Raw genomic sequence first — 16,766 nt, forward strand, 5'->3', positions numbered from 1 at the left:
GATTCTTCAGACTACAGTTTTTCAGGTGTATCTTGTCAAACTTTAGAATCTGGACAGAATTGTGACCTTTTCCTGAAGGTTAAAGGTTCAATTCTCAGTATGGGTGACCAAAAAATACAATTGCAAATTACTCAGGACCTCTATCCAGTTATGGCTGACGAAACCAGAGCATGCTACTCCCATGAAGTAAATAAAGAATTCCGTTCGAAATTCCATCCTGATTCATGAGTTTGACACCTGAAGGTCAGAGGTTACCGAAATTTTGTGAAAATGACACTCAAGATGAGAACAGTAGTCCGAAGAATATAAATAATACGAATAATGGAATAAACAATTTCCGAACTTGCAACAACAATCTTAAATTAGTGTGTACCTAACAGTGCTGTAGTTCTCTGGAAAATCTACATTTCGTGTAGGTTTTGCTTCTTTCATAGACAGTCATCCGACAATTCTATCTTCTAACCGTTAGCAATCCCAAAATACACTATAGACCATGACAGAAATACAAAAGCCTCGTTGTTTCTTCAGACTCTGCTTAGCCAAACAACTACTTACCGCATTCCGTATCGTAAATTCTCTGATTTTCACTTCTCTTTCATCTGGTTCCACATACAAACACACATTTCTTTATTAGATTTATTTACTCACTGGAGAAACAGTTGTTCTCACTTACAGGTTTACTAAACACGTGCTTCCACAATTTTGCGTCTTCATTATTACGGAAACCCAAAAAGGTTACTACTTTCAATGCTAATCTGCGCTTATCTATAAGTTTTATGTTTTCGTAAATACGTGCAACACGTTTTTCTGTTGGTCATATTACGTCTAAGATTTTTTATTTCTTATAGCATTTATACTTACTTTACAGATGCATTCATTTATTCTTACCAAAATATTGGATGCTATTACACAAACCACGTAACATGTCTGCTTTAGTTTATGTAACAAATATTCTTACAATTAATTTTTTTTCTTTTTTTTTTTCAAATGTTACACCATCGTTACATTGTATGCAGTTGTTACAACAACAAATTTTTTGTCTGGTTTACAATTATTCACATTTTCTGTTTACTGGCCTCTTATACCTACTTAGTTTCAATATTTTTTCTTCTTATAAGCAGGGATTCAGTTCCTGATCTAGATACCATTTCATAACAAACAAAAGAATTACCTCAGTCTAGAAAGATTTCACCTTTTTTGAATAACACCAGAAACAATGCCTTGAGGTTTGCCTAGCATGCTTTTCAGTATTTCTTTGTATTGAGGAAGGGGGTCTCTTATAGCAAACTTAAAAAAACAAGACATGAAATACTTCAGTCTAGAAAGATTTCTTCGTCGAAACACACCAGATTAATTAACGCAAGTTTAAATATTTCTTGGAGGGGAGGGGGCTTCAATTCTTAATTTAACAACTTAATCACAATAACTCTGTTTAGAAAGATTTTTTTTTCTTCAATACCACTTCATAAACGCAAAACAAATAGTATCTCAATCTGGAAGGATTTCTCCGCCAGTGAAAGACATCAGAACCAATCGTTTGAGGGCTTGTCATGCACAGTTTTTTGTAAAACTTTACCATAACTTCGTTTTTAACTTTTTTTTTTCTACTTTACACTGCCTGGCAACCCGGCTGTGCGAATTTCCATTGCAGGTCTTTACCAATTGGTTCAGAGAAACAAAACAAAATTACCTGAGTCTATAAAGATTTCCCCTTCATTGCAAAAACACCAGAACCAATGATTTCAGCATAGGTTAAAATGTCTATGTAAATAGTCTTTATTCATTATTTTTTTTTTTGGGGGGGGGGGGTCATGCAAACTTTTTTTACAAAGTTAATGAACATGCTTTTTTCTCTCTATTAATTCAAGCAAGTTTATGCACAGAAAGACATGTGCAGGAACCATTTTAATCATATTACTTTTGGACATCAAAGAGTAAACTATGACAGTGTTGATGATTTATTGGAATCAGAAAAATTCCGATTGTTGATCCCAAGGTGAAAACTGAAATCCCAAGCACTGGGATCCTAATCCAAACAATTAATACCAACCCAAAACTGCTTAAAATGGATGTTTATAACATAAAATGTTTTGTTCATATTTTTATAGTTCTTGTAAAAGGAAAGGGACTTCATTAGGTGAAATATTGAAGAAGCCTGAATTGATAATTTAATGGTCGTGAATGTCAGAACTGTAACAAATTTTCACTTAATTTTGTGTTTTTATCAAAATATAAATGTGTTACAATGGAGAGCGCCCCTTTTGGGAGAGATGGGGGCCTCTACATTAATAAACCTTGTGCCTAACTTGGTCTGCACTTGTGGAGACAAACACATACATTTCAGTGAAGACACATTTTTTAAAGGTTAAAACTGTCGGCACACGAAGATTGACAGGTGTTTATGAATTCAGTGAACAATGAAAGTTAAGCTATGTTGACATAATTTGAAAAATAAAATATACCTCTCTCTCTCAATTTCTTTTTCATTCCTTTTCTCTCTCTCTCTTTCAATGAAAGAAAGAGAATTAAATATTATTCTATTGTTTTAAAACTGTTTCCGCTCTTAATTTTGTGTTTTTGATCAAAATATAACCTCTTTATTGAAATTTAAAAAAAAAAAAAAAAAAAAAAATAGCAATGAAATCAAGATGAGAAAATATATCCAACTGTGAATCCACATCATCATTATCACCTGATCAGTTTGTACAATTTTTTTTTTTTTTTTTAAAGCTTTCTATTAAAACTAACTAGCAGTGTTATCATTGTCAATCAAAATGGCATGTATACACATTTTGTGGAAATTAAATCTGTCCAGTGAGGGTTGAGAACATAAGTTGTATGGGGAGAAATGATATAAGAATGAAACAGTGGGCATGTATTGTGAGTCTTGAAAATATGCTTAAATCTAGTGACCTTTGAGAAAGATTAAATTTAGGCAGCGCAGGAAGATGTGTGCTAATCAAGTGACTTTAATGATATGGCCATCTTGAAAAAAAATGGGTGAGTTTTGGACTAGTCGACAAGGCTCTCTAGACAAATTTATCTTTATTTTTTGTTTACTAGGAAACTAGAAAAGTTACTAGCCAAACTCCTGTGATTTTTGGAATATCACCTCTTTTTTCTTTGAGTATGTACATATTTTTCTGTATTTTAAAAAATTATTTTTGAAATTTTATTTTATTATTTTTTTTATTTTGTTAAATAAGTGTCATTCTAAATATGCACAGAATTTTATGTTGAGAATTGAAAGTATGAACATTCAAATTTCTTCAGATGTTTTTTTTTTGGACAGCTTTTGTTAAAAAATAAGAGTATATTGTTCTATTAAAGTTTAATTGTTTAAAATAATTTGACTTTGTCCGTTTTATTAAAAAAAAAAAAAAAAAAAAAAGAACTTGAAAAGACATTTTTTCACTCCGTAATGCACTTTGGAAGATTGTCAATGAAAAAAAAACAAAAACATAATCAACAAAAGATAAGCATTTTATTCTTTCTAGCACTTGGAAAAAATCGCTCCCAGATACAACTGGTCCACTCGCAATGTAAAATCCTGGCAGATTTAGATCACAGGAGAAAGCCAAGTAAAACATAGCAGGAAGTGATACAAATCAACGCATCATTTGTATCACTGGTGAGATCTTTATCATTTCTCTCATCCAGATGAGAGGAAAGGATAAATAAAAACCGGGTCAGAAATAGGCTAGTGTGATGGTCAATTTATTAAAACTGTCAGCAAATGTCAGCATTTATTTAAATGGATGATGATGATGATGACCAGTATGCAAAATCACCCTATGTTCCCGATTGTTTTGATTTATAAAGTTCTTTCTCAAAAGATCAAGATATTACAGTCATTATTTAGATAACCTACGAAATTTGAACTTTTCCATTTGTATTGCTACTTGATTCAAAGCTCACTTGGTTTGTGTTTCTGAATTTTTGAGATGAGGACTGATTATTTGTATTATTCTGACTACTGTTCTCATCTTGAATGTTATTTAAAAAAAAAACGTTTAGGTCGATGTAACCTCTGATCTTCTTCAGGTGTACCTTGTCGAACTTTGGAATCTGCACGGAATTAATCCATGGTTACTGGTAAGTTGAGAGAGGATAACCAGTTTGTGTGCAAAAAGTATAATTTAATGCAGATGGATGAGAATTCAGATGTGGATAGAGTCTATCTGGATGGCAAAGCTGTTGAGGTTGTCAAAAAGTTTTGTTACCTTGGTGATGACATTGGAGCATAAGGTGGCATAGGTGCTAGTGTGACTACAAGAATTGGAGTGGATGGAGCAAGTTCAGTAACTACTGCCATTATTAACCAGCATAGCATTACCACTGCCAACCAAGAGAAGAGTCTATCAGGTATGTGTACGCAGTGCAATGGTATATAGAAGTGAGTGTTGAGGACATGTGTTGCATGGAGAGAAATGACATGAGAATGGTATGATGTATTTGTAATGTGAATCTTAAAAATAGTCTTAAAACTGTTTATCTCAGAGGAAGTTTTAATCTAGATAGTTTAGGGAGATGCATGCGAAGCAGGAGACTTGTGTAACAAAGCTACTGACACTTATACAAATGACCAAGCTGTGGCACAGGGGGATCAGAGGAAGAGGAATTATGTAAAAAGAGAAAGAAACCATGTGACAGACTTTGAAGTCTGCGTCAACATAGCAGGTTTTTTTGGTTTTTTTAACCACGTGGTAGCACAACAGAAATTTTTAAACAAGTTTTTTTTTTTTTTTTTTTTTTTTTGACACGGTCACCACTTATCAAGGCCCGGAAGCCACTCAGGGATAAGGGTTATTGCAAGTACAGTACGTTAGTGTGGAGATTTAATGAAGTGTTTACTTAAGAGGGCGGTTCATTAGGAATTTGTTAACGTTGGACGTTGCAAGACTTATTTATCCTCCAAACTTTTAACAAGATTTTAGAACCACTGTATACAGTGGAACGAATTACAGGCATAACAGCTGGTTATAGCTGCAGACTAAGAAATTGTTAATTGACCCTGAGGGTAAAAGCAGGAATGCGACCATATTGTTCCTATTTACAATGCCTCCCCATGAGACAGAGTTAGACACCAGGCTCGTTTTTTTAATGTGGAACAAAGGAACAAAACATAAAAATTGTCTCGGTCGTGAAGGATTTCTCCTCCACTAACAGAGAACAAGAAATTTAAGTGTAGCATCTGAAGAACAAATGCTACACTTTGATCTTGACCCAAAGCTGGCTTAGAAAATACATGTCAGACAGCTTGGTTTGTAAATGACCGGTGATAAACACATTTTCTTTAAACTGAATAAAAACTTGTGTCAAATTTTTTTCCTTTGTTTCTTTGTGAGACTTTCATGCACAACGTCGGGTTTGTGTTAAAATGTAATGGCAATGTTATGTTTGCTGGTATGGGCATAGTAAAAGAATAAGTGAGAATTCTTGTGGAAGTGGAGAACGGTTAAGATAGCAAGAGAAGGTCAATAAAAACATGGCAGCAATAAAGATGGCTGTCATATTAGCATCGTTACTTTATATAAAATCTTAGCAATTTTTTATTCTATTTCAGCATATTCAGATGCTAGATGAATAAAGCCTTATTAACTGGTTTTCATTCGTCTTCCGTGTTCCGGATCATTGCAATGGCTTTAGGAAAAGAGGGGTAAATAAAAAGGTCAGACCAGGGATAATTCAGATTATTCGGATTTTTATTTTCATCTTAGGTGTTAGTTTCACTTCACTTTATCAGGCGAACACAAAGGATTTCAAAATGAATAGGGCTTATCCGAGATAGAATCTAAATCAGCCAGTTAAAAAGAAAACACCAATTACAGACCGGAATCTGAAATGCCCCCCCCCCTCCTTCCTGGAAAATATATCAATTGACTGATGACAAAATCTGCATCCAAGAATACCTAGTAACGGGGCTCTACAAATATATCTTTAGTTGACTTTTAACAACAAAATATTTTCGTTTAATAGAAAAGTTACTAGCCCAGCCTGTGATTTTTGGAATATGACATCTTCATTCCGTGAACTAGTACGTACATTATTGAATATATGCTAATTTTTGTCATAGATTTTTTAAGAATATAATTGATAATCATGGTATTTGGTAGATAAAAAGTATTATTCAAAAGACCCATTGCGTTATTCTTTTTTTATCAAAAAGTTTTCTAAAATCTTAAAATAGCATAACTTTCTCCATTTATCACGTGTGTTTTTCTTTTAAATTCCGTATAAGGCATTTGGACATAAGGGGGTTACTATTTGTGATCATGGCTAATAGGAGACTGTGTGGAGTTGAGCAGCAAGATGACTTCACAGTACATTTAAATTTCTGCAGGTCAGTACAATCAAGGAAGCAAGTAACCGGTAGGGACCAAAGTCTAACAGTCCAAGGGAAGAAACTGTTAGCATAAAGAGCTTTCTGGCATCTAGGGAACCTCAACCGTGAAGGGGTGAGGTTTTGTTGCTATTCTGTTAACGTTTATTTATCAATGGAAAGCCATCCTTATTAAATTAAACTTATCAGAGAAAAATTTATAAATGAGAACAATCTATGCCCGTTGATTAAATAATAGCTTCAGTTTGAAAGTACTTAATCAGGATTTGTACATTTAAAAAAAAAATTGAATTTTCTTTGAAAATATGGAAAATGTTGTCGAGTAGGGCAATACATGGTGTAACAACTTTGCTATCGTTCAAACCTGACACAGAAGAAAAAAAAAAGTTAGTTACATAAAAATGAAATTACTGCTTAATGGAAAAGTGGGAGATGGGTTAGCAAACGTGTTAAACAAGTGATGTGGTGAGCAGATAGTTAGAAGGTAGAAAACTAGAAATGGTCTCTTGGGCTTTTAGTTTGCGAAGGAAGCAGGTGTCTTTTAGAAACATTTTATCCCTCCTTGTACAGCGGGCTGGTGGAGAAGATTAGTATGTACTGCTTTAGAAGAACTTGCTGTGTAATACTGAATACTGTAAGGAAGCTTGCACTACAGTTAAAACCACAAAATGATTGTTTTTTAATGCCTATTACAACTGCTCAGAGAAAGAGAGCGTGTCAAGCAATCTCTACAAATGGGCAAACGCAAAGAATTTTGAATGAAGTGTATATAATGATTGCTTGTTCATTCATTTGTTGTTGTTTTTTTGTTTTACAGAGTAAAGTTGGCCGCAAATGTAGAAACGCAGGAAGAAGTTGCTGTGAAATTTATTAACTTGGATAAAGAGGCGACTGTGAGGGACGATGTCAGAAAAGAAGTATGTATTTTAATTTTTTAGATTAAAGCAATGAGTATTCATATTATTTGGATTCTTTGGACAACTATTCTTATCTTGAGTTTTTTTGAGGTTTAGGTCAATGAAACTTTTGACCATTTCTTTTCTTTTTTTTTTTTTGTCGAACTCTGGTATCTGCCTGACAAACTCTGGAATCTACACTGAACTTTGAACCTAACCCTTTATTTAATTCATAGGAGTAGTATGTTCTCGTTGTGTCAGCCATGACTGGGTAGAAGTCCTAAGTAATTCGCAATTGTATTTTTGAGTGTCGCCTGCACGGAGGATTGAAAATAGTGTAATATACAACTGAATTTTATCCAGTACACTCTACTGGGGAGTGGAAGTTCAATCTGCAATGTGGGAGACACTCAAAATACAATTGCAAATTACTTAAAACTTCTACCTAGTCATGGCTGACAAAATCGAAAGCATGCTAACCCCATGAATTAATTCTGTGTGGAATACAGAGTTCGACAAAATATACCTGAAGAAGGTTGGAGGTTACATCAGCCTAAACGCTTTTTCAAGATAACATTGCAGATGAGAACAGTAGTCGGAATAATACAGGGTGTCCCAAAAGAAGCTGACGGATTTGAAATTTAACTTCAACTGAAAGTACCACTCTATGATAAATATCAACTCATTGATGGTGTAACGACTCCTGATGACTTAAGTAGCGTTAATCTAGATGCTCTGAAATCTATTTTCGCTAGTTTGATGCTTCTATTGTTCTATCTTATATTTGATCAATTCAGCTTCTTTTGGGACACCCTATACAAATAATCAATCCTCATCTCAAAAATTCAGAAACGCAAATCAAGTGAGCTTTGAATCAAGTAGCAATACAAATGGAAAAGTTAAAATTTCGTAGATTATCTAAGTAATTACTGTGTAGTAATATCTTGATCTAATCTTTTTTTTTTCATTCCTCTTCCTCTGATCCTGCTGTGACGTTTCCTTAAACTATCTAAAATAAAACTTCCTCTGAGGTCACCAGATTTAAGCGATTTTAAGATTCGCATTACACATCCATCATATCATTCTCATATCTCTGGTCCCCCAGATGTGCCTAAATCAAAACGCGGATTCCATGAACAAAGCTTCTTTCTTAGAACTGCACGCCTGTGGAACTCTGTTCCGTCTGCCTGCTTCCCACCGAACTACAACTTGGATGTCTTCAAGTCCAACGTTAACAAATTCCTAATGAACTGCCCTCTTAAGTAAACACTTCATTAAATCTCCACACCAACGTACTGTACTTGCAATAACCCTTATCCCTGAATGGCTTCCGGGCCTTGATAAGTTGTGACCACCGTGTAAAAAAAAAAAAAAAAAAAATCATTTCTCTTCATACAACACGTCCTCAGGTCTCACTTCTATATACCATCGAACTACATACACATTCCTGATAGACTCTTCCCTTGGTTGGCAGTGGTAATGCTATGCTGGTTAGTAATGGCAGAAATTACTGAACTTACTTTATCCATTCTTACAATCACACTAGCACCTATGCCACCTTGCGATCCAATGTCATCACCAAGGTAACAAAACTTTTTAACAACCTCAACAGCTTTGCCATCCAGATATACTCTATCCGCATTTGAGTTTGCACTGAATTATATTTTTTGCACACAAACTGGTTATCCTCTCAACTTACCAGTAATTCCACTGCATTTCTTGTATATTCAATACTTATGCCACAAAAAAAAAATTGTCATACGAACTGATCAGATGATAATGGTGAGGATTCACAGTTGGATATATTTTGTCATCTTGATTTCATTGCTATTTATTACACTCTTTGGTGCTTCTATAATATCAGCACAAAATTTTGTAGTCGATAAATGGAGTTTTCAGATAAAAAAAAACAATGGTTTCTCCCTGATTGTTTTTGTAAATTCTAATAAATTACAATAGTAGCTTCCAAATTATGCTGTCAAAATTACCTGAATATTACTGAATTATTAAACAACTTTAATTGTGTTAACAGGTGAAAAATTTCCGCCATCTTGTTTAAATCGAAACGGAAAATTACCTCCCTTTTGAACTCTCCTGTGTCTTACGATCATTTTCATCAAATTCTATTTTTTATTTTTTTTAATAAATAATTTTCTACCAATTTTGTGTAATTTTTGGATATAATCATCTTAAAAATATGAGGAATACGTAGATACCATTGGTTTCATGTGAAATTCAGTTTTACGATTTCCGAAAATTCCATCCTAATAGTATAGAAGCGCCCTCTATTTGAATTTCAATAAAAAGGTTATATGATCCTCCCGGAGAGAGTTACTTGGTTGGGGAACGTCCTGGGAACGCAACCAGCTCCCCTGGTGTTAGACACAATATCAAATGATAGGCATATAGAAACATCAACACAACAGGTCGATATGTCGTTGTCTATAACTGGCTGGCATGGATCGCTTCTTGTGTCTTCATTGCAGCGTTAAAGGCAACATTTCCATCGTCAGCATTACAGGCTGGGACCTCATGCTGAAATCGAACACTTGTACAAAAATAGCGAACAAATGCATTTTTATAAAAAAATATATAATTTATTAAACATTTAACAAGTAGGAAGCATATTTTTATAAAGACCAGTTGAAACCAGATGCATGCAGCTAAAACTGCTATGTCGCATCTGTCGACCCCAGAATGCAAGCTTCAACTGTTTTAAAACAATAGAATTATATTTAATTCTCTTTTTTTCATTGAAATAGAGAGAGAGGTATATTTTATTTTTCAAATTATGTCAACATTGCTTAACTTTCATTGTTCACTGGATTCATAAACACCTGTCAATCTTCGTGCACCGACAGTTTTAACCTTTAAAAAATGTGTCCTCACTGAAATGTGTGTGTTTGTCTCCACACAACTGCAGACCAAGTTAGGCACAAGGTTTATTAATGTAGAAACCCCCAGCTCCCCCAAAAGGGGTGCTCTCCATTGTACCACATTTATATTTTGATAAAAACACAAAATTAAGTGAAAATTTTATCAATTCAGGCTTCTTCGATATTTCACCTAATGAAGTCCCTTTCCTTTTACAAGAACTATAAAAATATGAACAAAACATTTTATGTTATAAACATCCATTTTAAGCATTTTTGGGTTGGTATTAATTGTTTAGATTAGGATCCCAGTGCTTGGGATTTCAGTTTTCACCTTGGGATCAACAATCGGAATTTTTCTGATTCCAATAAATCATCAACACTGTCATAGTTTACTCTTTGATGTCCGAAACTAATATGATTAAAATGGTTCCTGCACATGTCTTTCTGTGCATAAACTTGCTTAAATTAATAGAGAGAAAAAAGCATGTCAATTAACTTTCTAAAAGTTTGCAAGCCCCCCCCCCCCCCCCCCAAAAAAAAAAATAATGAATAAAGACTATTTACATAGACATTTTAACCTATGCTGAAACCATTGGTTCTGGTGTTTTTGCAACGAACTATAAAAATATGAACAAAACATCTTATGTTATAAACATCCATTTTAAGCATTTTTGAGTTGGTAGTAGTTGTTTAGATTAGGGACCCCAGTGCTTGGGATTTCAGTTTTCACCTTGGGATCAACAATAGGAATTTTGGGTATTTGAGTCAAATTGTTTTATAAGTTAATACAAATTACGGTTGGGAAGATAAAGATGGTTTGAATATCGTTTGTTTCTTTTAAAAACAGTTTTTTGCTTATGTGTTCCACATGAATGCTGCTTAACTGGTTGTATTTGATGTTTCTGTAATGACTCACCGTCAACTGCTGTATGTAATTCTCAAAACTAAACAAGTAACAACACGTATGGTTGGGAAGATAAAGATGGTTTGAATATCGTTTGTTTCTTTTAAAAACAGTTTTTTGCTTATGTGTTCCACATGAATGCTGCTTAACTGGTTGAATTTGATGTTTCTGTAATGACTCACCGTCAACTGCTGTATGTAATTCTCAAAACTAAACAAATAACAACACGTATGCTTCTCGTTATGTTTCTGTCAGTGATATCCAGTTATATAGTTCTGTTGTGCTTTGGATGTGATTGTGCCGCTGTACTGTGTGATCAATGTTCTTTTCACTGCTTTGCATTTGTGTTGAATTTTCGTGTCAATTTAATGTTTTATTTTAGTACTAGCGGGGGAGGGGGGTACCCGGCGTGGTCCGGGTGTTTGTAGGTGTGTGTTGTGGGGTGTGTGTGTGTGTGTGTGATCAAAACAACCCTGTTAAAAAAAAAAAAAAACAACGTTGGCCGGGTGTTTGGAGGTGTAAAAGAAAAAAAAAAAGTTTTAGTAGGAAAGTAGGCTTGAACCCCGAACCTTTGATGTGGAGATGGAAACGAAATGGAAAAAAACCTGGGACCTAGCCATCTCGGCCACGAGAGAAGAGGAATGAAAAACCTCTTAATTTAACGTTTATAAAATGAAATTAACAGGTGCGAGAACCTTAAGTCGCGTGATGTTTGACCTTTAAACATGACGCGGCTGCAAGCCAGTTTTCGCTTGTTTTATACTGAAAAGCAAAAGATACACGGGACGCTCTAAAAATCTGGAAAAAATAGCGCGTGAAAGTCAGGCAAATTAAATAGACAGGCGAGTCCCGTTCGTAACTCTTAGATATTATCATTTAGACATGATATAAAAAGTTTTAAGAAGGAATGAGCCGACCAAAAAGTCCAGCGAAAAAAGCTTTTACAGACATACACAAAAAGCGAACATACATACATAGACACATTTTCGCTTTTATATATATATAGATGCATGCATGCATCGATATAGATACTAGCATTTCAGCCCAGAGGTGTGTGTTCAGTGAAAAAAAAAAAAAAAAAAAAGTGGTGGTAGGAAGGCAGGCTCGAACCCGTACCGTTAAGGAGGAAAAGAATGGGGAAAAAATGTGACGTCTTTGCTGTTAGGACCACTGTCAAACCGAAAGTGACATAGATTTAAATTAAGGCTAGACAATCGAAAAGAGGGGATGACTTTCGAAAATGTCGGTGAAAAAAGCGACCCCTTCCTGTAGAAAAGTGCCCAGTTGAGGGTGAAGAAATTAATGTTTTTAGCCAATTTTTCGGTATTTGTTGAGCTTCAAAACGATACTGATCTTGTGAAAATCCGTTGCCTCTGTCGAAAGTTTTAGGCAGACATGCAACATACATACATACATACATTTATATATTGGGAGCTCAAATTTTTGACCCAAACAGATTAAAACGCTTGCCCTATCTCTGAATAGCCTTCATGTAAAATTTCAAATGTTTAGACCAGAAATTGTCTGAGTAATTTGGGAGAGACTGCAGAGGTCAAATTTTTTTTTTAATTTTGACCCCTATTATGTCCCCTTAACATTTATTGTTTTGGGCTCTAATTAAGTTATTAAGTTAGATCTATGTCCAAGGAAACCGGAGGAGTTTGGTAGAGTTCTCAAAGGTCAAATCGTTGAACTTTGACTCCTTAACAGCCAAATTTCTGGCCGAAAACAGTTACAAAGATTTTCCCAAATCTCCATACCCTGTATATCAAATTTCGAGTCTGTAGACTGAAAATTGACAGAGGGAAATGTACACACACACACAGTAATTGAACATGGCTCTTACCATTTTATATCTTTACTTAGATAAAACCAGTTTTGTAATGAGTACTTTTTTTAAACAGTTTCAGAAACGGCCATTAAAAAAATAAAATTTCTTTCAACGCTCATTACTACCTAAAAAATATATTTTTAACCTTCATTTTTTTATTTTTCAATAAAACGAGCGAAGATGAAAGGTTTTTAAAAAATAAAGTTTTGACGGAAAAATACGGTTTAATTTTTTTTTAAATGAAGCCTAATTAAATTTAGTATCTCGTATGCATGTAAATTAATTTAGTATTTTGGTTATTTTTTTAATTTATTTATTAATCTTCTGAAATTTTCTACTTTCTTGGGATTTTTCATGGTCAGTTCTTGGAAAATCCCAAAAAATGTCATTGGGATCCCAGGTTTAGATTATTGCAGTGGAAATTACTTGAAATGACTTGGAAGATTCTAAATGTAAGGGAGGTAATTGCTATTTTAGCTGAAACATAAAATTATGAGTTATTTCACTTACATTTGGAGCTTTTTTTTTTTAGTCCTTGTGCAGATTAGTGATGTTTTAATCCAACGCATTTCAGGTGAAAACATTATTACGTGCGTACACGATACTATCACATTGATCTCTGTACACACAATAACCTTTATCCCCGAGTGGCTTCCAGGCCTTGATAAGTGGTGACCCCACCATGTAAAAAAAATTAGTATAAATTACAAAAAATGATTCAGTGGAAAATTAATTACAAGCAAAAACAAATAAATCGATATTTTTATCATGTTTTAATGTTGAGTTCTTAAGATCCAGGGGAGATAACTGCAATTAATATTTTGATTATGTAATTGTAATTCTGCCATTTTTTTATTTTTAAACACGAAATGTCAGTGCAGTTTGTTAACAAATACATCTTGCACATCCACTGGATCATTTTTTTGTAACTTTTGGAAATTATACTAATTTCAACATGACTTGTAGTACATAATTTTTTCACCTGAAATGTGATGGTTTAAGACGTCACTAATTGGCACGAACACCTTTTATTTATTTATTTTTTTTGTTTCATTTCTTTGAAACTTAAAGTGTTAGTAAAAAGAAAACTAAACATGGCATTAATAAATCTGGCTATGGTAGATAGGTACAGCTACTATATATATATATAGTATGTGTGTTGACATACCGGTTCTTGTCAGTTACTGAAGTTAAGCAACAGTGAGTCTAGCTAGTACCAGATGGGTAACTATTTTGGAATTCTGGGCACTGTATGTACTCTCTGCTTATCTCGGCATTGTTTCCAGTCGTCCTGAACCTCCACTTGCCACTGGTATTTAAAAAAAAAAAAAAATTAAAAAATTAGAAAATTGATATTAAAATGAAATAAAATATACAGAGATAGGGATAAGCTATAGTTAAATAAAAATGAACATCATTAAAAACAATAAATGCGATCCTGCTTTTCCTCAAACAGAAACAACATGGCTGATGAGAGCCTAACATTATTTCCGATTACTATTAACTGGTCGCACTTATGTTTGGCTTGAAACCGACGGTACCAATGTTTTTCTAACCTTCTGTACATTTACATAAATAAATATTTAGCTCTTATATCGATAAAAGTTTTTTTTTCTTTGTAATCGAGCACTTCGTTGGAATTCTTTCCCAAAAAACGGTAAACAAATACATATATATATACACACACGCTACTAGGCTGTCCCACATTGCCTGGTCATAAAATACGCATAAATATTATATTTAAATTCATACAGAAACTGAGATATGTGCATGCACGTATTATGTTCTTTCTAAATACTTCATTATTGTAAAAAAAAAAAATTACTCGAGTTAAGATCGAAACCAAAACCTAAAGACAATGAGTCAAGGACGATTAGGTTCTTTAAAAAGTGTTTTCAAACCTACTTATTCTTAACATCAGGAATCTGTCATGTGAACGATTAACGCATGCACAATCGTTAAACAGTTAGCAAACAGATAAAAATCCGATGAGCCCCACGTACTAATATTTTAATGTTTACATCTTAGCAGCCCTTTCTTCCAAATGAAAACCGATTTAAAATTTTCCACTTGTCTGAATACCCTATTTACCAAATTTCAAGTCTGTACATCAAAAATTCGTTGAGTATATAAGTTGAGAAATGTCCTCACTTTTATCGATATTCCTATAAATTTGAGGGGGTTTATTGATATTTATATTAAAAACTTTTTCCTATTTATTAAAAAGAAAATACAACTTTGTTTTATACGAGTCGTGGAATTGCATTCATCTGAAAAAGATCTAACTAATTTGCATATTCTTTTAAATATTCATTTTAATTAATTCCTCATTAGTTTTTTCGGTTTTCTCATGAGATGATCATCTTTAGTTAACTATTACGTGTAATTATATTAATGCAGATATTCTACATGATTTATACTTGCGTAATATTTGCGTAACAAGGTTATAGTAAACACTTTCTAAACAGTCCACTTCTTGTAAGTAAAAACAAAAGAATTTGAGCTGAGAACGAAACCAAAACCCAAAAACAGTGAGTCAAGTACAATAACCATTAGGCCAGCTTAACACAATCTTAAAAATGTGTTTTCAAATCTACTTATTCTTAACATAAGGAATCTGTCATGCGAACCATTCACGCATGCACATTCGTGAAACAGTTGACAAACAGATAAAAATCCGATGACCCCCCCCCCCACATTCCAGTCTTCCAATTTTAACCCCTTAGTAGCTCTTTTTTTTCTGGATGAAAACCGATTAAAAAGTTTTCTACGTGTCTGAATACCCTATACACCAAATTTCAAGTCTGTAAATCAAAAATTTATTGAGTATATAGGTTGAGAAGTGTCCTCACAAAAACCATCGTTCTCACTTTTATAAATCTGTACACACACACAGGGAGAGGGTGCACCACTGTCCTTGGTATAAAATAAATGTTCTTTTCTGGAGTCATAAGATATTGCATGTATGCATCAATTACTATAAGTGTCAAATCTAATTCAAAGTTCATTTTTTAGTTATGATTTGCTTTTAAAAAGTTTTAATTTTCAGATATGCCCTTTATTAATGAACAAGTTAAACTAGTCGCCATGTCTGGTGCTGATGGTGCCACTAATAAATCTGTTATCTGTCGTCAAGTTTGTGAAGAAGTAAAATGAGATCTCGGTTTACGGCATAAGGGTGCCTGGATGAAGCAGCTGATATGTATCATAGGATATACTACCTTACACCCAAAAGGAAATGCCAGGGAGATCAGAGAGAGATTCTGATCCAAATAAAATAATTATGGAGTCAGTTGGTAAAGGGCTAACTGAATAAGTTTATTATTTGTTGTTTTTTTTTTTGTTTTTATGGTGTCTGATCTTTCTTAGCCAAGTGGTTGTACAGATGTAGAGAAAAAATGTACTAGAATTTAAAAAGGCGTACATTTTTTGAAAGATAGGAAGGATAAGGATGTTACATAGAAAAAGACTGTCCCCTTTCGATGTAAATAAGAAGAATATTAGATAAGTAAAAATGAGATTAGGATAAACCTAGAATCGAACCCTGTAGGCAAATTAAGAAATGGAATGTGAGAAATGTAGTCTATTGTTAAATTCTATTAGAATAGTTAAATATTGTTTATATCAGAAAAAAAAAGAGTTGATTGTCCATTCTTTTAGAAATCTGAATATTAAATATAGCAGTAAAAGAATGAACAATGCAAATTAAATTATATTGTTTAAAATAGGTTAGATTAGAATTGAGGATTCTTTTGTTATCAAAAAATGTTTGGACAAACATGTAGAGCCACGTGAAATTGGACACGTTTGAAAAATACACTTCTGACGTCATAGACAAAGGACATTTCTCCATATTATGGGTTCGGATTTTAGTTAGTCAGAGGAAGTCAGTCAGCAAGAGAGCCAGAGAGTTAGT

General features: G+C 33.7%; 1 protein-coding gene across 1 annotated transcript in view; it reads left to right on the plus strand.

Annotated features, from left to right (window-relative positions):
- The window catches only part of LOC145278057 (serine/threonine-protein kinase Chk1-like), an 88,123-nt gene that overhangs the window by 17,927 nt on the left and 53,430 nt on the right, over window positions 1–16,766 (plus strand). Inside the window, exon 3 of the mRNA XM_080130304.1 lies at window positions 7,161–7,260. Coding sequence (XP_079986430.1) covers window positions 7,161–7,260 — 100 coding nt within the window. The remainder of the gene's footprint in view (window positions 1–7,160; window positions 7,261–16,766) is intronic.

The sequence above is a fragment of the Euprymna scolopes genome, chromosome 6 (assembly GCF_053919585.1).
Source record: "Euprymna scolopes isolate OS-2025 chromosome 6, ASM5391958v1, whole genome shotgun sequence".
Taxonomy (NCBI): Eukaryota; Metazoa; Mollusca; class Cephalopoda; order Sepiida; family Sepiolidae; genus Euprymna; species Euprymna scolopes.